We start from the raw sequence: 15,424 nt of genomic DNA on the forward strand, positions 1-15,424 counted from the left end.
ACTAAGATGGCGGCTATCCCTTTAACACTAAACTCTGATTACACATGAGATTAAGGGAGTATCTGGCAAACGTGAGCATCACTTTTTTGTAAACCCCTTTGAAGTGTCTGCAGCAGACATGTATTTTGACACGATGCGTGATGCACAAAAGTTTACATGACGTGCCGAATACCTATTTTGACAAGACGTGCCACACACAAAATGGGCTAAACACATGTTGTGACGAGCTTCGCATTGTGTGCCCTCGAAAAAGAAGTCACTGGCTGCCACTGTGCCAAAACAAATACTTCAGGCTTACCAATGCTTTCCGACTGAGCAACAGTAACACTATGAACCCTTGGTTATATTGCCTGGAACAACCAATTTTTCATTATCAGACTACACGACTATTCAGGTTAAAATAAGAAGGAAGAAATTTGTCTTACTTGCTTTTATAGTTGTTTAGGGCATCAAGAATGAACTGTGCCCGTTCAGGCGGCGGGGTATTCGAGAGCTGAAGACGTAGAAACAGGTAAGAGAGTAAAACATAGAGAAACAGATTGTGCAGTAGTTTCTTATGAGACGCCTTAAGCTGTTATGTGTCAATGAGAACAAATGAAGCCCATGGGCTTTGCTGTAGTTAAACCTTACATACTGTGAACTGTGAGCTATTTAGCACTGTCGTCTCAGATTAGATACCTCGACAAATGTTACAATGACAAAAAGAAAAAAAGAAACAAATAGAAAAAAAACACCTCTGTGACATCTCTTCACTTTTAAATCTTTTCCTATATGTGTTGGAATAATGGAAAGGTTTGGATATATAACCTTGCCTAGCTGGAAATGGTCCCAGTTGGTGCCGATAAAAGCAAGAATCTCTTCCAGTTCGAAGTATTTCTTCTTACTCTGGACTCCCAGGTTATACAAAGCAAGATGGACCACATCCACCCTGCCGACCAAACAGAAACAGACTTTAAAAAAATGTTACCCAAAGCAGTACCAAGGGCTCTGAGACGAATCTAAAGATATTTTAGACATAAACCAGAAATGCTTTTAGATCAAAAAGCAAAGGCATTAAAAGTAACATGCTAAATGTAAAATACAGACATTCAGTTCCCAAAGCGAGATTCATTTGAACCCAGCTGAATTTATGAGAAGGATAAAGCTTAAATCTAAACCAAGACCGGCTTCACGTCTAAATATACAGCAATCCCCCAAATCCTCTCAACATAAACTAAACGGCTATTTCATTTTGGGACAAACGGCAAGCGTCGACCAATGACCAGACAACTAAAAAGAAATATCCTTTACTGAAATATCTCGGTGCTGGAGAAAAAGCTGGGATCGGCCAGCATCAATCAAAGCCGACACTTTGAGTACATAATGTTGACACGGATACGGGAGCAATCATTCACGAGAGGAAGAGAAGAGCTGCCATTTACCATCTGAGAGCCAGTCGCTTGATGTATTCCACTCCTTTATTGCACACGGCACAAATGAACAAGTAAAACCTGAGAGGCAGAAAATGGAGAAGTGATTAAAACGAGACCTAAAAGCTCAGAAGTGTCCACAGAAAAATCGTATACAACGCTGTCATTATGATGTTTTAAAACTCTCCTAATGTTATTGTGCCCGACTGCATTAAGTTTGAAAAAAAAACAATAAATATCCTAGATGTTGTAAATAAAATTTCGCATTAATATTACATCATTAATCTGAAATGCAACATAGCACAAGAGGTATTGTTAGATTATACTCTAATTATATTTATATATTGTATAGTCAATACTTACCACATGAATATATTTATAACATACATGTAAAAGAGTTATGATTTTTATAAACTGAAAGAAAATGGAAATAAAATTGTTGGTAACACTTCACAATAAGGCCGTATTAGTAAATGCATTAACTTTACATGAACAATATAATTTTTCAACATGTATTAATTCTTATTAATACAGTTTTTCATGTTAATTAATTGTGCATTAATGTTACAAGCTTGATTTTATAAATGTATAAGTAAATGCCAAAAATAACATGAACTAAGTTTCATAAATGCTATAGAAGTATTGTTCATTGTTAGTCTATGGCCTCGTACACACTGCAAACTTTCGGGAGTGACAACCGCATTTAAATGCGGAGTGAATCCCCTAAATGTTCGTTACATGTCTGTATGGAACAAGACTCACTCCCGAAAATGTGATGATTGACACAGAGATAACCATAGCAACGTTCTGTTCATGTGCTTATCACTCACAGCTTTGACCAAAATAATTTAACAGAGTTATGTTTTGCAATAAACCTTCATCTTGGCGTTGTGTATAGTACAAATTTGTAAGGCTGCTCCTGTCTTGCAGTGTTGCCAGGTCCTTGTCTTTTTAGTACTTACATTCTGTTTTGCTGCTTAACTGTTAATATGGCTTTTGGCTCATGAAGCAATCAAGATTTTGGTGTTATCAAAGTGTGAAGATGGCGGCCCCCAATATTTTGATCTTTGAGGTAAAGCATTTGGATTTATTCCGGTTTATTATTGGATTTTTCTTGGGGGTTTTTTTCGTGCAAGATCTGGCAACACTAGTCAGCAAATGCATGTGCCGAAGTTATTCTCTGCAATGTGCATAAGAGATGCGCGGTTGGCGGTTACAGGCGCGGATAAACCGCGGATCGGGCGGATGACATGATGAAAAATAATATTTTAATGCCGGGCGGTTGAACCAATCAAATTAAAAATATATGTATACATTGTTAAATGTGGCTATCTGACTATACCTAAAGGCTGTTTACACTTGGTATTAAGATGTGTTTTCATCGATCGGATCACAAGTGGATGAGAGAGACACATCACGTTTACACCTGGTATTTAAATCCGTCTCTTTTGTCCACTTTCGACCGCTTCGGTCTACTCTGAGGGGACGGTCTGTGAGACGGTGGGCGAGTCTCTCTGCTGTCATTCAAACGCGAGCGGGAGTAATTATGAGTTTATATGGACGCAAACTAATATTATGTCGGAGTCCGCTGCTTGTTTAGCAAGTATACATGCTGCACAGTGTTTTGTACGTTTATATGTTGGAGCTTTCTCAGAATTTTCAGCGCAATTGATGAAATAGGATCGCGCAACTTTCACGCTTTCAAAACGAAACTACGGAGAACACCCGCAGTAGTTTTATCAATGAAAGGCTAAAAATAGCGCTGTTCACCGTATGTTCATGCCAGAAGTAAAAAAAGACGTAAAACTTGTGTTTAATACCTCAGATTAGATAAATGGGCGGAGAGAAGGCGGTCGAGTGTGGCTCTTCAAACACATTCAACCACATTTGCGTTCCGCAACTACAAAGCGTTCCGATCGAAAGTGGTTTCGACTACCTCTGGATGTGGTTGAAAGTGGTCGAAAGTGGACGCGTTCAAAACGTTTTGAACACCGTTTACACCTGACATTAACGTCGTCTACTTGCGATCCGATCGACGAAAACGCATGTTAATGCCAAGTGTAAACAGCCTCCTACATCCAAAAAAAATCACACTTTGAAATAGTCAAATTTTCATCAGGCAGAAATATGGCTAGTCAGCCGGCGAATGAGGTACATGACAAACTCAAAAAAGGAAAATTAAAAACAATAGGTCAGAAAAGTGTTGCCTGGAATAAGTTTTACAAAGTGGTAAATCAGGATGACACCAGAGCAGGCTATGTAATATGTGTGTTTAATTTAGGCTATTTATTTATTTTTGTCCCTGTGCGCCGATCGGACGGAGTTCACTGCTGATATTCTAAGAGCTTTCTAGTCTCGCGGCTGTCATCAGCAGCGCCTTGCATCGCCCAATCAGCGGATGACGGGCAGGTGCGGATTTTAAAATTGGTTAAAAATGTTGGTGCGGATGGATGGCGGACGGATGATGAGTTTTGTAATGCGGTTGCGGTTTAAATAATAGCCCAACCGGGCATCTCTACCGTGCATACAGAAGACTTTTTCCTCTTCTATGCATCTATTTTTTCAGAAGAGAGGCCAGTCAAGTCCATGATTAAACACTTTATTAACTACTAGTTCAGTTCTGTTATGTTCACACTATGCAGTTTCTGTAAATGCGGTTGTCACTATGGTTGTCACGTAAATTACTAAAAAAAAGCGGTGTGGCATAAATTACTGAACTGTGTGTGTACAGAACAGGATTAAACATTAAAAGATGAAGTGACAACCGAATTAATATGCAGTGTGTATGGGACCTATGCAAGCTATTGCACTAATTGTTAACAAATACAACCCAGTCGTTTTAAGGAAGTCACATCACTCAGCCGCCATATTTGCAACACTTCCTGACAAACAAGACCTGTTGATTCTGCGCATGCAGTCCCTCTCCCAGAGGATTCTCGATTGGCTCTTTTTACTGAGAGGCGGGACCATATCAATGCCAGGGACACATCTTGTTAATATTAAACATCCTTATTGTAAAGTGTTATCAAACTTTCATTAAAAAATGTATTATGCCAAGGATCAAAGATGGGGAAATACATTGATATTAGATATCTGTATATGAAGATATCTGTATATTTTAAGGTGGTCATGATAATCTGCCGCATACCTATCTCCAAACATCATTGACTCCTGAAGACACTGTGTACAAGCCTCATGAAACCACTGCTCACATCGAAAGCACTGCAGCATTTTTAGGTACCACCTAATGAGAAAAACCACAAAAGAATTAGAAAGAGCAATTTTCAGACAGAAAACACGAAGACTAAAAAGACCGAAACTACATACAGAATAAGCGTGAATCAGCCACAAAAATTGTAACATGATCAAGCGGCCTGGCATATGAGATATCATGTGAAGGAATTGCAAAAATTATTTGTTGTAGTTAGGAATTAAATTATAGCTGTTACATTTTTAAACCAAAATATTTGTTGTAATAGGCATTTTTGTGGGGGCCATTGCAGAATTTTTGTGGGGGGCTCGGCAAAACAAATGCTGTGTGCCGTATAAAGGAGCCTACTCACTCTCCAGGTCCACCGCAGTAACAGTAGCACTGCTGATGGTTCGTACGATGCAAAGTGTCCCAGTCCAACTCATCTGGATTATACTCCAACACCTGCTTCATGGCTTGCAGCGCTTTAGCAACTGGCCCTTTCTTCAGAGCGCCCCCTTTCTGCCAGAAAGACAAACACGCAGTCGAGAACATGGTGAGGCAGAAGACACATTTATGCTGGATTCACACCAAACGCGGTAGAGGCGACAAAAACACGTAGTTGGACGCTTGAACATTTTGAGTTTACTCGCTTCATTTGCTTGTGAAATTCTAATCATTCGAGACATTAATGCAGAAATTCTCGTCATGGGAGGGGCTTCTGCGACTTGCTTCCTGTAATCACGTCACTACTAGAGCAAGCTCCTGATTGGTTACACAGTGCAATTTTTCGCCATAGTTCAGATTTTCCAACTTTCCCGCTGCAACGCACAATTCGCATCTGGAGGTCTTGTGGGGCGAATGAGACGTTTAGCGCGGTAGATGCAAATCCGCCTCAATCACATGTCTAGTTAGTGTGAATGGCGCAAATTGACGAGTAAATTAGGAGTATTCGCGTCTACCGTGCTAAACACCTCAATTAACCACAAGACCTCCATAAGCCCGTAAACGCATTTTTACATTGAAATCGGCCGCGCTTGACGCCTCTACCGCGGCTGGTGTGAACGCAGCATTATAAACATGCCTTACAAACAGACATTACTGGTGTGTACCTTGAGATGATCAATGGCATTAGCATATTTTAAGATCTGACAGTGGAAGTTATTTTCAGTTGAGACTAGGGCTGTCACTTATGTGAAAAAAAATCATTTTCGATTTTTAATACATAAGTGTTCATTGAATCGATTGTAAAATCGATTTTCCATGTAAAAGACGTTTCCATTTTCAACGCCAAATAACAGACAAATGTGAAGAGAGCGCCTGAAACGCACAAGTCAGCAATATTTCTTATTCATTGTCATTAACTTTCGTGCAGAATAAAAAACAGCAACAGTAGTGCAACATTCTCGAAAAAAATATGCAGAGTAGACTGCTGCCATAAATGAAAAACATTACTGCAGGCTTCAACCGGCTGCTTTTATGATTTAGGAAATTATTTTAAATAATGATTCGATCCATTTCAAACAACTGTTCAAAAATGAAACTTTAAATAGACTTACTTGAAGTTGAGAACATGCTGTGTATTTTTTTATTAAACGTAACCGACACTTAGGCGGCACTAGGCAGGCATAATGAAATGTGCAAAAAGACTAGGGCCATTACAAATTATTGGTCAGGAAAACAAGTCGATCAACATTTAAGGGGTCAAGAGCAGAGCGCTTTTCATTCACTATATGTCCATCTGTTGAGAAGACGCACTCCGACCGCACTGATGTCCCAGGGAAACTCGGGTACTTCGTTGCCAGCTGCGTATTTCATACTGCCAATCTTCCATCACAAAAGCGGGTCGCTGTCACCTCGCAAGGGTGGCTCCTTGTCATAACTCCTTCATCTCCTGTAACGTCACAATTTCGACGCTCTCTCGTGTTGCACAGGTTTATTTACGTTGTCCTCCATTTTCGTAAAATTGCTGGGTATTTTCTGTCTAGCTTTCGCACACCTACTGCACTTTCGGAATTCTTTATTTTCTTTTTCTGCTTGTTTGTGAGTTTTGTTACATCTATATTTTTAACCGTTTAATTCTTTTAAAATTAATAGTGTACATATTTGGTTAAAATCGATTGCCTATTTTCGTTTTCGAAACTTTTTTTGGTTGGTCCGATCGATTGTGCAATCGATTTTCGAACGAAAAGTGACAGCCCTACTTGAGACAGCTCAAACATGTATCTTAGTCTTAATCCTTGTCTGTAAAACCAGGGGTATATCATGCAATCATATAATATTTGCCCAAATTACAGCTCTGCATGTCATGAGGTGCATCTTGGGACACTTATCAATGAGTTATGGTTCATGCTGAACACCTGTTGGTTACATTACCTTCACTATATGGTCTCTTTTACCCATTTAAATGTAAAATTTTATTTTTATCAACAACACATTGCAAGCACTTCAAGACTCCAGATTGTTTCGTATTCACTTTTTGGACTGATAGTGTATAACTAAGCAAAAACGCTGTATGTGTATCTCTGCAATGTTGACGTGTCCATGTGCCCTGGCAGGATTATAGTGATAGAGAAAAAGCACATATAGATTTCAAAGGTCCCGACCGGACAGACTTACCCTCACAGCTAAGGCAAAAATGCACTTCCTGCAGAACCATGGGGACAAATCCGCTGAGCTCTCCACCGGGGGCAAGTGACAGAGCTGATGATAGCCTGAAGATGCAAGCCAAGCATTTGGAAAGAGGACAAATATTAGCGCAACAACAGATCGACTAAGACCCAATCAGATGTGTAAATATGAACAGCAGAGCTGTCGTCTACACTAATCCTTCAGACTTCAAAACCAAACTTCTGTGTGTCCCCAATGAGTCATTACTGTAGTGCAGTCTTACTCAAAGCGGGACGAGTTATTAAAGAGACCGTTATTATATTTTTTATTTTTGGGGTGCACTGTTGCTTTAAATAATTTCTCCACTTTTATAAGAAAATTTCCTCATAATTTATTCACCCCCACGTCATCCAAGATGTTTATGTCTTTTTTTTTCTTCAGTCGAAAATAAATATTTTGAGGAAAACAATCCAGGAGTTTTCTCAATTTAATGGACTTCAATTGAACCCAACAGTTTGAAGTAGGGATGCCCCGATCAGGATTTTTGCAGCTGATATCGATTACCGATTTGTTGTATTCGTGATCGTCTGATACCAATACCGATTCTTCAAGCTGATATGAAAGCTCTTTGATGACTGTAACTGTTAACATTTTTTCTAGATAAAGTAACACCACAGATGTTGCCTTTGTTCAGTTGTATTACTTGCAGTATTTAGGTATATTATTGTTTTAATAGAAAATCAAATAAATTAGCACAGCAAATATTTCTTCTACAAAGATAAATTTAATATGCCTTCAAAAAGGCTTATGTCTGTTAAAAGTACTGAAAATAAAACACTTCACAGTCTTTACTGTATGAATTAAGTAAACACGCATTCATATGAAGTACAACAGTTCTGTAATTTTATTCAGAGATGAATTGGGTTACTGTAGCTTTAAGACATGAGCTTTAAATGAACACACCCAGATTTTGGGAATTTAGCTTATTCACCGTATCGCCCAGAGTTAGATAAATCCATACATACCTTTCTCATCTCCGTGCGTCCCGTAACTCTGTCTGACGCAGCCCCCGCTAGCTTAGCTTAGCACAAAGACTGGAAGTGAATGGCTCCAGCTAGCATACTGCTCCCAATAAGTGACAGAAAATCACGAAGATTTTCCTATTAATATGTTGTGATTTGTATAGTCACACCGTGTACAAATAACAAGGCGATATGAGACACAGCGATCTTTTACACTATACATACTGGCAACTATATTCTCAGAAGACGAAGAACTGCTACGTGGGCTATGTATAGTGTAAAAAGATCGCTGTGTCTCATATCGCCTTGTTATTTGTACACGGTGTGACTATACAAATCACAACAAATAAATAGGAAAATGTTTGCGTTATTTTGTCACTTATTGGGAGCAGTTTGCTAGCTGGAGCCATTCACTTCAAGACTTTGTGCTAAGCTAAGCTAGCGGGGGCTGCGTCAGACAGTGTTACAGCACGCAAGGAGATGAGAAAGGTATGTATGGACTTATCTAACTCTGGGGATACTGCGAATAAGCCAAATTCCCAAAATCTGGCCGTGTTCCTTTAAGACATGTATTTAAAACACGTAGCATGATAAAATTGCCACTTTTTAGGTGAGAATTAAAATTTCCCAATTTTGGGTGTGTCCTTTAAAATGCAAATGAGCTGATCTCTGCACTAAATGGCAGTGTCGTGGATGGATAGGTGATAGTGTTGGATAAGGGGCGAAATTATCCCCTTCTGACATCACAAGGGGAGGGGGGATTTCAATGAGCTATTTTTTCACATGTTTGCAGATAAAATAATTTTTTAGGATTATACAAGCACTGGGGACCAAATTATAGCACTTAAACGTGGAAAAAGTCAGATTTTCATTAAATGTCCCCTTTAAACATTTTTTTTGTGATTTTCACAAAATGCCTTCCAGGAAAATTTTCTTCTATAATCTATAAATGAAGAGTTTGGTTCCAAAACGCAATAAATGCCATTTTTTTAAAAAAATGAGTTACTGCCAGAATCAGTATTATATCAGGTCAGTATTAAAAAGTAAATTCTTAATTTGACGCAAAATCCATTATCCGCCATGTTATTGTGTTATCTTTTCTCCCTTTTTTCCAAAATGCAATAAACGCCACTCCCCCTTTTCTACAGAATGCCATAAATCCACTCCACAGATTGCAGCGCACCATTCACGCAATGTAAACAAACAATGGCGGCGCGCTGAGTACACGGAATCCTTGTTTTCCTCATCTACTTTGTACTTCGTGATCAACAAACAAACAAAGACAAAATAATACTTTAATGGCATTGATAAACCTGTGATGGTTTTCTGTGACGGGAAAGAAACGTAAGCCATCAACATCTAATAATTTTCGCAAGAGACGGGTGCTTGTTTGCCCGGGCCGACAGCATCAAGTTTCTGTCATGATAACACATTGACCCCAGGGGATCTTATGAAAAACTTTCCATAATTTTACTCAAAGTCAATGAAAATCGAGCAGGACCAAAACATTTTACAGCTGATCGCTGTGAAAAACGTTAAGCCACGACGTCAAGTATAACCGCAGCAATGACAGTGTTCTTAATATGACAAAGTAAGTGTTTTGATTAATGACATTAATGTTTATTTTTTAATCAGTGTATACCACTAGTCAACTAAATCAATATAACATGGCAAAGATAAATTTACACTTATATATTGATTCAATAGATTTATAGGATTTTGAATAAAAACTTGTTATGGATTTATTGCATTTTGTGGAAAAAATAATCCGTTTTTATAATAAATCTTTGAAAATCAAGTTATGGATTTGAATTTTTTATGTTTTTATAACCTAAAGATGCTATACCTAGTGGATAATAGCGGAATTACAGATTTCTGTAAAAACTCGTCAGGGAACATCATTGGCAGGGAATTGTTTTCTCTTAATTGGGGAAAGAGTTAAAAAGTACACTTTTTTGCGAAAATGACAATCACCTTTATGCCTCGGTTGGGATTGTTTAGAGCCTGCATTGTTTAGAAGCTGAATTGAAACTGAAATTTGACCCTTCAAACTGTTGATGTTTCCACAAGAAGGAGAAAAATCCTGGAATATTTTCCTCAAACAACGCAATTTCTTTTCAACTGAAGAAAGAAAGACAAACATCTTGGATGACATGGGGGTGAGTCAATTATCAGGAAATTTCCTATTTAAGTGGAGTGATCCTTTAAGAGTTTTCCAGTCAGTGCATTGCATGAGTCATAGCAGGACACTTTACAATAAGGATGTATCTGTTAACATTAGTTTTCGTTTTGAGTCAAAATTTATTTTCCAAAGCTTCTTCTTAAATCAGTCTGTTTTACTGGAATATATTCTGTCTTAAGTTTAAGTAATGACCTGGATACCGGCAGCATCCGGGTCAGACGGCCTCAGAAAAAAAGACTCACCTATTCCACATTTTCCACAGATAAGAATTTCATTACTGGGAACCAGAGAAATGTCAGAGCACACCGAACATTTGGGGTCTTCCCCAGGGACCCCAGCTGAGCATAATAGGGAAAGTGTAAAGCTTTAGTTATTATAATACAATGCAAAAAACATCATCATGTTTTCACGCTGGCATCCCATGAAACACATTGACTTGTATTATGATGCATACCATGTTGTATATCTTTCCAAAGCACCCAGAACTTGGAGTTGTCTTCAAATGTCACAAAGCAACTCTGCTTTGAGGTGCTCATCTAAAGGAAATGAATTATGAATGATTAGGAGAGAATAATGGCAGGTTCTACAACACCATTAATTTTTGGTCTCTTTGTTTATTTTGTTAAAGGTAAACATCACCGTTCTTACCTCATCCTACACACATTAATACACACCTATCTTTTGTTAGTGCATGCACTTAATCTTTGTACAGCGCCTCGTGAATGTGTTAGCATTTAGCCTAGCCCCATTAATTCCTTAGGATCCAAACAGGGATGAATTTAGAAGCCACCAAACACATCCATGTTTTCCCTATTTAAAGACTGTTACATGAGTAGTTACACAAGTAAGTATAGTGGCACAAAATAAAACTTTTGTTTGGAGCCATAGGAATGAATGGGGCTAGGCTAAATGCTAACACACATTCAAGAAGCGCTGTACAAAGATTAAAAGTGCACGCATTGAAAAAAGATAGGCATGTATTAATTCATCTAAGTTGAGGTAAGAACATAGTAAAATATTGAAAAACGGTGGTGTTTTCCTTTTACACCATTCCAGCATCTATAACTTTATTCATAGGGAGAATCAGTTTATCTACACACAAGGCATGACAATTTGGCATCTCCAATTCACCTGCATGGGGAAAAATTGAGTACCCGTGCTAAACCCACTATGACACAGGAAGAACTTGCAAATTGAGAAAGTCACACCCGACTCAGCTGTGGCTCGTGGACCTTATTTTTTTTAATTCCTTGCACATGGCATCGATTTATACTCACTCTTTGAATTTTGCCCAGGTAATAAAGGCCATCGGACCAGCGGCACAGCACATATTGGCCCACGGTCAAGTTGGACTCATGGTCCATGAAGGGTTTTTCTCTTCTGGGAAGCAGGCGCTTCGATTCCAGCGCTTCCGATCCCACTGTCAAATAGCCGTCCCGGCACGCCGCTTCCAACATGCTGACTGCTGGAAATGCACCTACACCTGTATACCAGCAGATAAATGCAAAATCAGTAAATCACAATGTTTAAAGTGTTTGCTTAACCCATTAACGCCCAGATCAACAGAGAAATGGGTGTTATTGTGAAGACAAAAAAAATAAAATAAGAGACTGATCAGTGCCTTAGTGATATATGTATATATATAAACTCTTAAAGCAAGCCTGTGCCACGAGTCATGACTGACATACTAAGGGGCATTTCTGAGTAAATGTCACAGCATGAATTATTTGCCACCACATGACCATCGTAATCCAGGCATCAAAAGGTTATCTATTTGCATGCCGGTTGTTTTTAAAACATCTAGTCACCCAAAAGATATTTACAAATGAAAAAGGGCAGAGCCTTGGGGAACTTTAATAGCCCGAGATTTTAAATGAGGCAAATCCTTAATATTACGATCATTGGTTATATTAACCATGAATGCAACAAATTCTTAAGATTCCCAAAGGGTTTTATAAACGCTATTAAAAGTGGATGCACAGAGCAGCATTAATCTAAATGCACGGCTCATCTAGCATCATTTAAGCTGTAAAATCATTGCATTTACAAAAAATTGAGGAAATTAATCTAAGAGAGAATGTGCAGATGTCTCATGCTATATTCCACTACTGGTGAGGGTTTAAAAATAGGACCATACTAACAGGTAGGTCTGATGGTTATGACAAGCCCACAAAATTCCTGCAGCACCCACCCACAACCACAGCAGTGCACATTTTAAGGGACTGTTGCTTGACTCAGTCAGTATTAAATCTGATGAGTTAAAAAGGGACAGAAACTCAAGACCGTTGACTCATAACCAGGATGTGAACTCAAACTGATCTCGACCACTTTTTTCTTCTGCTGCCATGTTTCTGCTAGTTTTACAAGTATTCAGATGAATCGAAACCAAATGGCTGATAAGCGCACATTAATCACCCACCCGTGAATTAAAAAATGATGCAGGCACACATGCACGCGTGCTTGTAAACTTTGAAGTATGTTTTAACCGCCCTACACACTTTGAAAGTATTTACTTGATTTGGTTTTGTAAATAAATAAAAGTCAACGATTAATCCTTGCACGGATCACTTCCAGTCAGGAGACGTGCAACATCATCACTGCATGCTGGAAAAGTTGCGCCTTACCAAAACTTCTCCATGTGACACTGTAATCGGACACAACCCACACGTATATAAAGAAACAGTAACGATATTGCTGTGTGATACGCATGAAAAAGATCGTTGAATGCACGCGACTGACTGTTACGAGCTATGATAGTGCAGTTTTGAATAAGGTTACAGTTACATTCAAAAACATCTCGCGCGGAGATTACCGCTTTGATTTCTCTCTGGTCCCGCAGATAAAATGCGCCAAAAGTGCTGATGTCCCTCCTCCAAAAGCCCGATATCCCATTCGCGGTGTTAACAGAAGTTTCTGGTGTTTTTAGAAGAGAAGCGGCGAAGAAACGCAGTCAGTGCGCGGCGCCATTTTTTCACCTTTTCCCGCGAATCATTTACGTTTTGCTTATGTAATTAACATAACGCGTACATCATCATCATCATCCGCGTACAGGAAGTACAGCAGCAGCACTCGGGCGGGAGGGGCGGACAGAAGCCCCAGTGTCCTATTACAAAATAAAGCCTTTGCATGCTTTACTAGAGAGAGAAGTGTAAGTCAGAAATAAAACATATTATGAGTATGAATGCGTATAATGCGGACAGACAGACATATAGATATATGCTAATGTAAGGCTTTTTGATATTTTATTAACAAGTGGTTGTTTAGTTCGTTTTAAATAAACAAATATAAGTTAAAAGAATATATTGCTATAATTATTTATTATATTATTTTATAATAAATACATAATTTTAGTGCTGTCTTTAAGGGGCCATACCATGTATTTTTACCCTAATGTCCAAATTTAATGTTAGTAAAAATCTGTATATTATGGATCTTTTATTTTACTCATATCATTAGCCTACTTCCCCTCTATTTTATAGACAGACAGACAAATGGTTTCACAGACAAGTCTTAGCTAAAGCCAGGACTAAGCCTTAGGTAAATTACAGTGTTTAAGCATCTTTTTATACATGCCTAAGACATTACTGGTGTGTAGTTTTAAACAAATCAATGACACTGGCTTATTTTAAGATCTGTCAATGCTAGTTATTTTAAAATGAGACAGCTCAAACGTCTTTTAGTCTAGGACTAGCCTTAAGCCATGTCTGTGAAACTGGGGGATTATGCTTTTTACCCCAATGTCCACTTACCCCATGTTAGAGAATTATCTCAATATATCAGGGATCTTTTTAATAAGTCTAATACATACTCTTTAAATACATTTTCAAATTTGATTCCTAAATAGACAGAAAGACTAGATGGATCCCAGTATAAGGTACTGTGATCTATCAACAGTATTTACACTTTTTCTCATTTGCCTTGGAGCATTTCTTAGATCACAAATTACATTTTCAAAACACTTTGTTCAACCTCCACGTCATCAGCTGTGCACACCATAAAAAACAAATTCTCATTGTTTTGGACAAATTGCGAAGGGTTTGGTATATTCAGGAGGTTGATTTACAGCTGTTTCTTGTGTACTTTCATCAAAATACATCGCACTAGTTTTCTATTGAATAGTCTTACACCTCAAAACATCTAGGAATTGATAAACTGATAAATGCAAAGTGGTCAACCCTTTAAGTCATCTGTATAATCTGTTTAATAAACTTTTGTGAATGTGAACTGCTTAATAAATTGCTCTAGAATAGAATAGATAAAAAAGAATAGAATAGTATGGGAATAGAATATAATGGGAATAGAATAGATTACAATAGCATAGCATAGCATAGAATAGAATAGAATAGAATAGAATAGAATAGAATAGAATAGAATAGAATAGAATAGAATAGAATACAATAGCATAGAATAGAATTGAATGGGAATAGAATAGATTTAAATAGAATAGAGTAGTATGGGAATATAGTAATAGAATAGAATAGAATGGGGATAGAATAGATTACAATAGCATAGAATAGAATTGAATGGGAATAGAATAGAACAGAACAGAACAGAACAGAACAGAACAGAACAGAATAGAATAGAATAGAATAGAATAGAATAGAATAGAATAGAATAGGGATAGAATAAATTACAATAGCATAGAATAGAATTGAATGGGAATAGAATAGAATAGAATAGTATAGAATGGAACGGAACGGAAAGGAACGGAATGAGAATAGAATAGAATAGAATAGAATAGAATAGAATAGAATAGAATAGAATGGGAACAGAACAGAACAGAACAGAATAGAATGGGAATAGAATAGAATTGGAATAGAATAGAATAGAATATAATATATAAAAAGAATAGAATATGGCAATAGAATAGAATAGAATAGAATAGAATAGAATAGAATAGAATAGAATAGAATAGAATAGAATAGAATAGAACAGAACAGAATAGAATAGAATAGAATAGAAATGGGAATAAAATAGAATAGAATGGGAATAGAATAGATTACAATAGCAT

General features: G+C 37.7%; 1 protein-coding gene across 1 annotated transcript in view; it reads right to left on the reverse strand.

Annotated features, from left to right (window-relative positions):
* Positions 1-13,449, reverse strand: part of phf19 (PHD finger protein 19) — a 35,813-nt gene extending 22,364 nt beyond the window's left edge. The window contains exons 1-10 of the mRNA XM_065248379.1: positions 13,226-13,449; positions 11,691-11,896; positions 10,868-10,949; positions 10,656-10,751; positions 7,219-7,313; positions 4,973-5,121; positions 4,558-4,653; positions 1,422-1,490; positions 808-928; positions 426-493 (exon numbers count right to left, since the gene is read on the reverse strand). Coding sequence (XP_065104451.1) covers positions 426-493; positions 808-928; positions 1,422-1,490; positions 4,558-4,653; positions 4,973-5,121; positions 7,219-7,313; positions 10,656-10,751; positions 10,868-10,949; positions 11,691-11,870 — 956 coding nt within the window. The 5' untranslated portion in view covers positions 11,871-11,896; positions 13,226-13,449. The remainder of the gene's footprint in view (positions 1-425; positions 494-807; positions 929-1,421; positions 1,491-4,557; positions 4,654-4,972; positions 5,122-7,218; positions 7,314-10,655; positions 10,752-10,867; positions 10,950-11,690; positions 11,897-13,225) is intronic.
* Positions 13,450-15,424: the final 1,975 nt, after the last annotated feature.

The sequence above is a fragment of the Paramisgurnus dabryanus genome, chromosome 11 (genome assembly GCF_030506205.2).
Source record: "Paramisgurnus dabryanus chromosome 11, PD_genome_1.1, whole genome shotgun sequence".
Lineage (NCBI taxonomy): Eukaryota > Metazoa > Chordata > Actinopteri > Cypriniformes > Cobitidae > Paramisgurnus > Paramisgurnus dabryanus.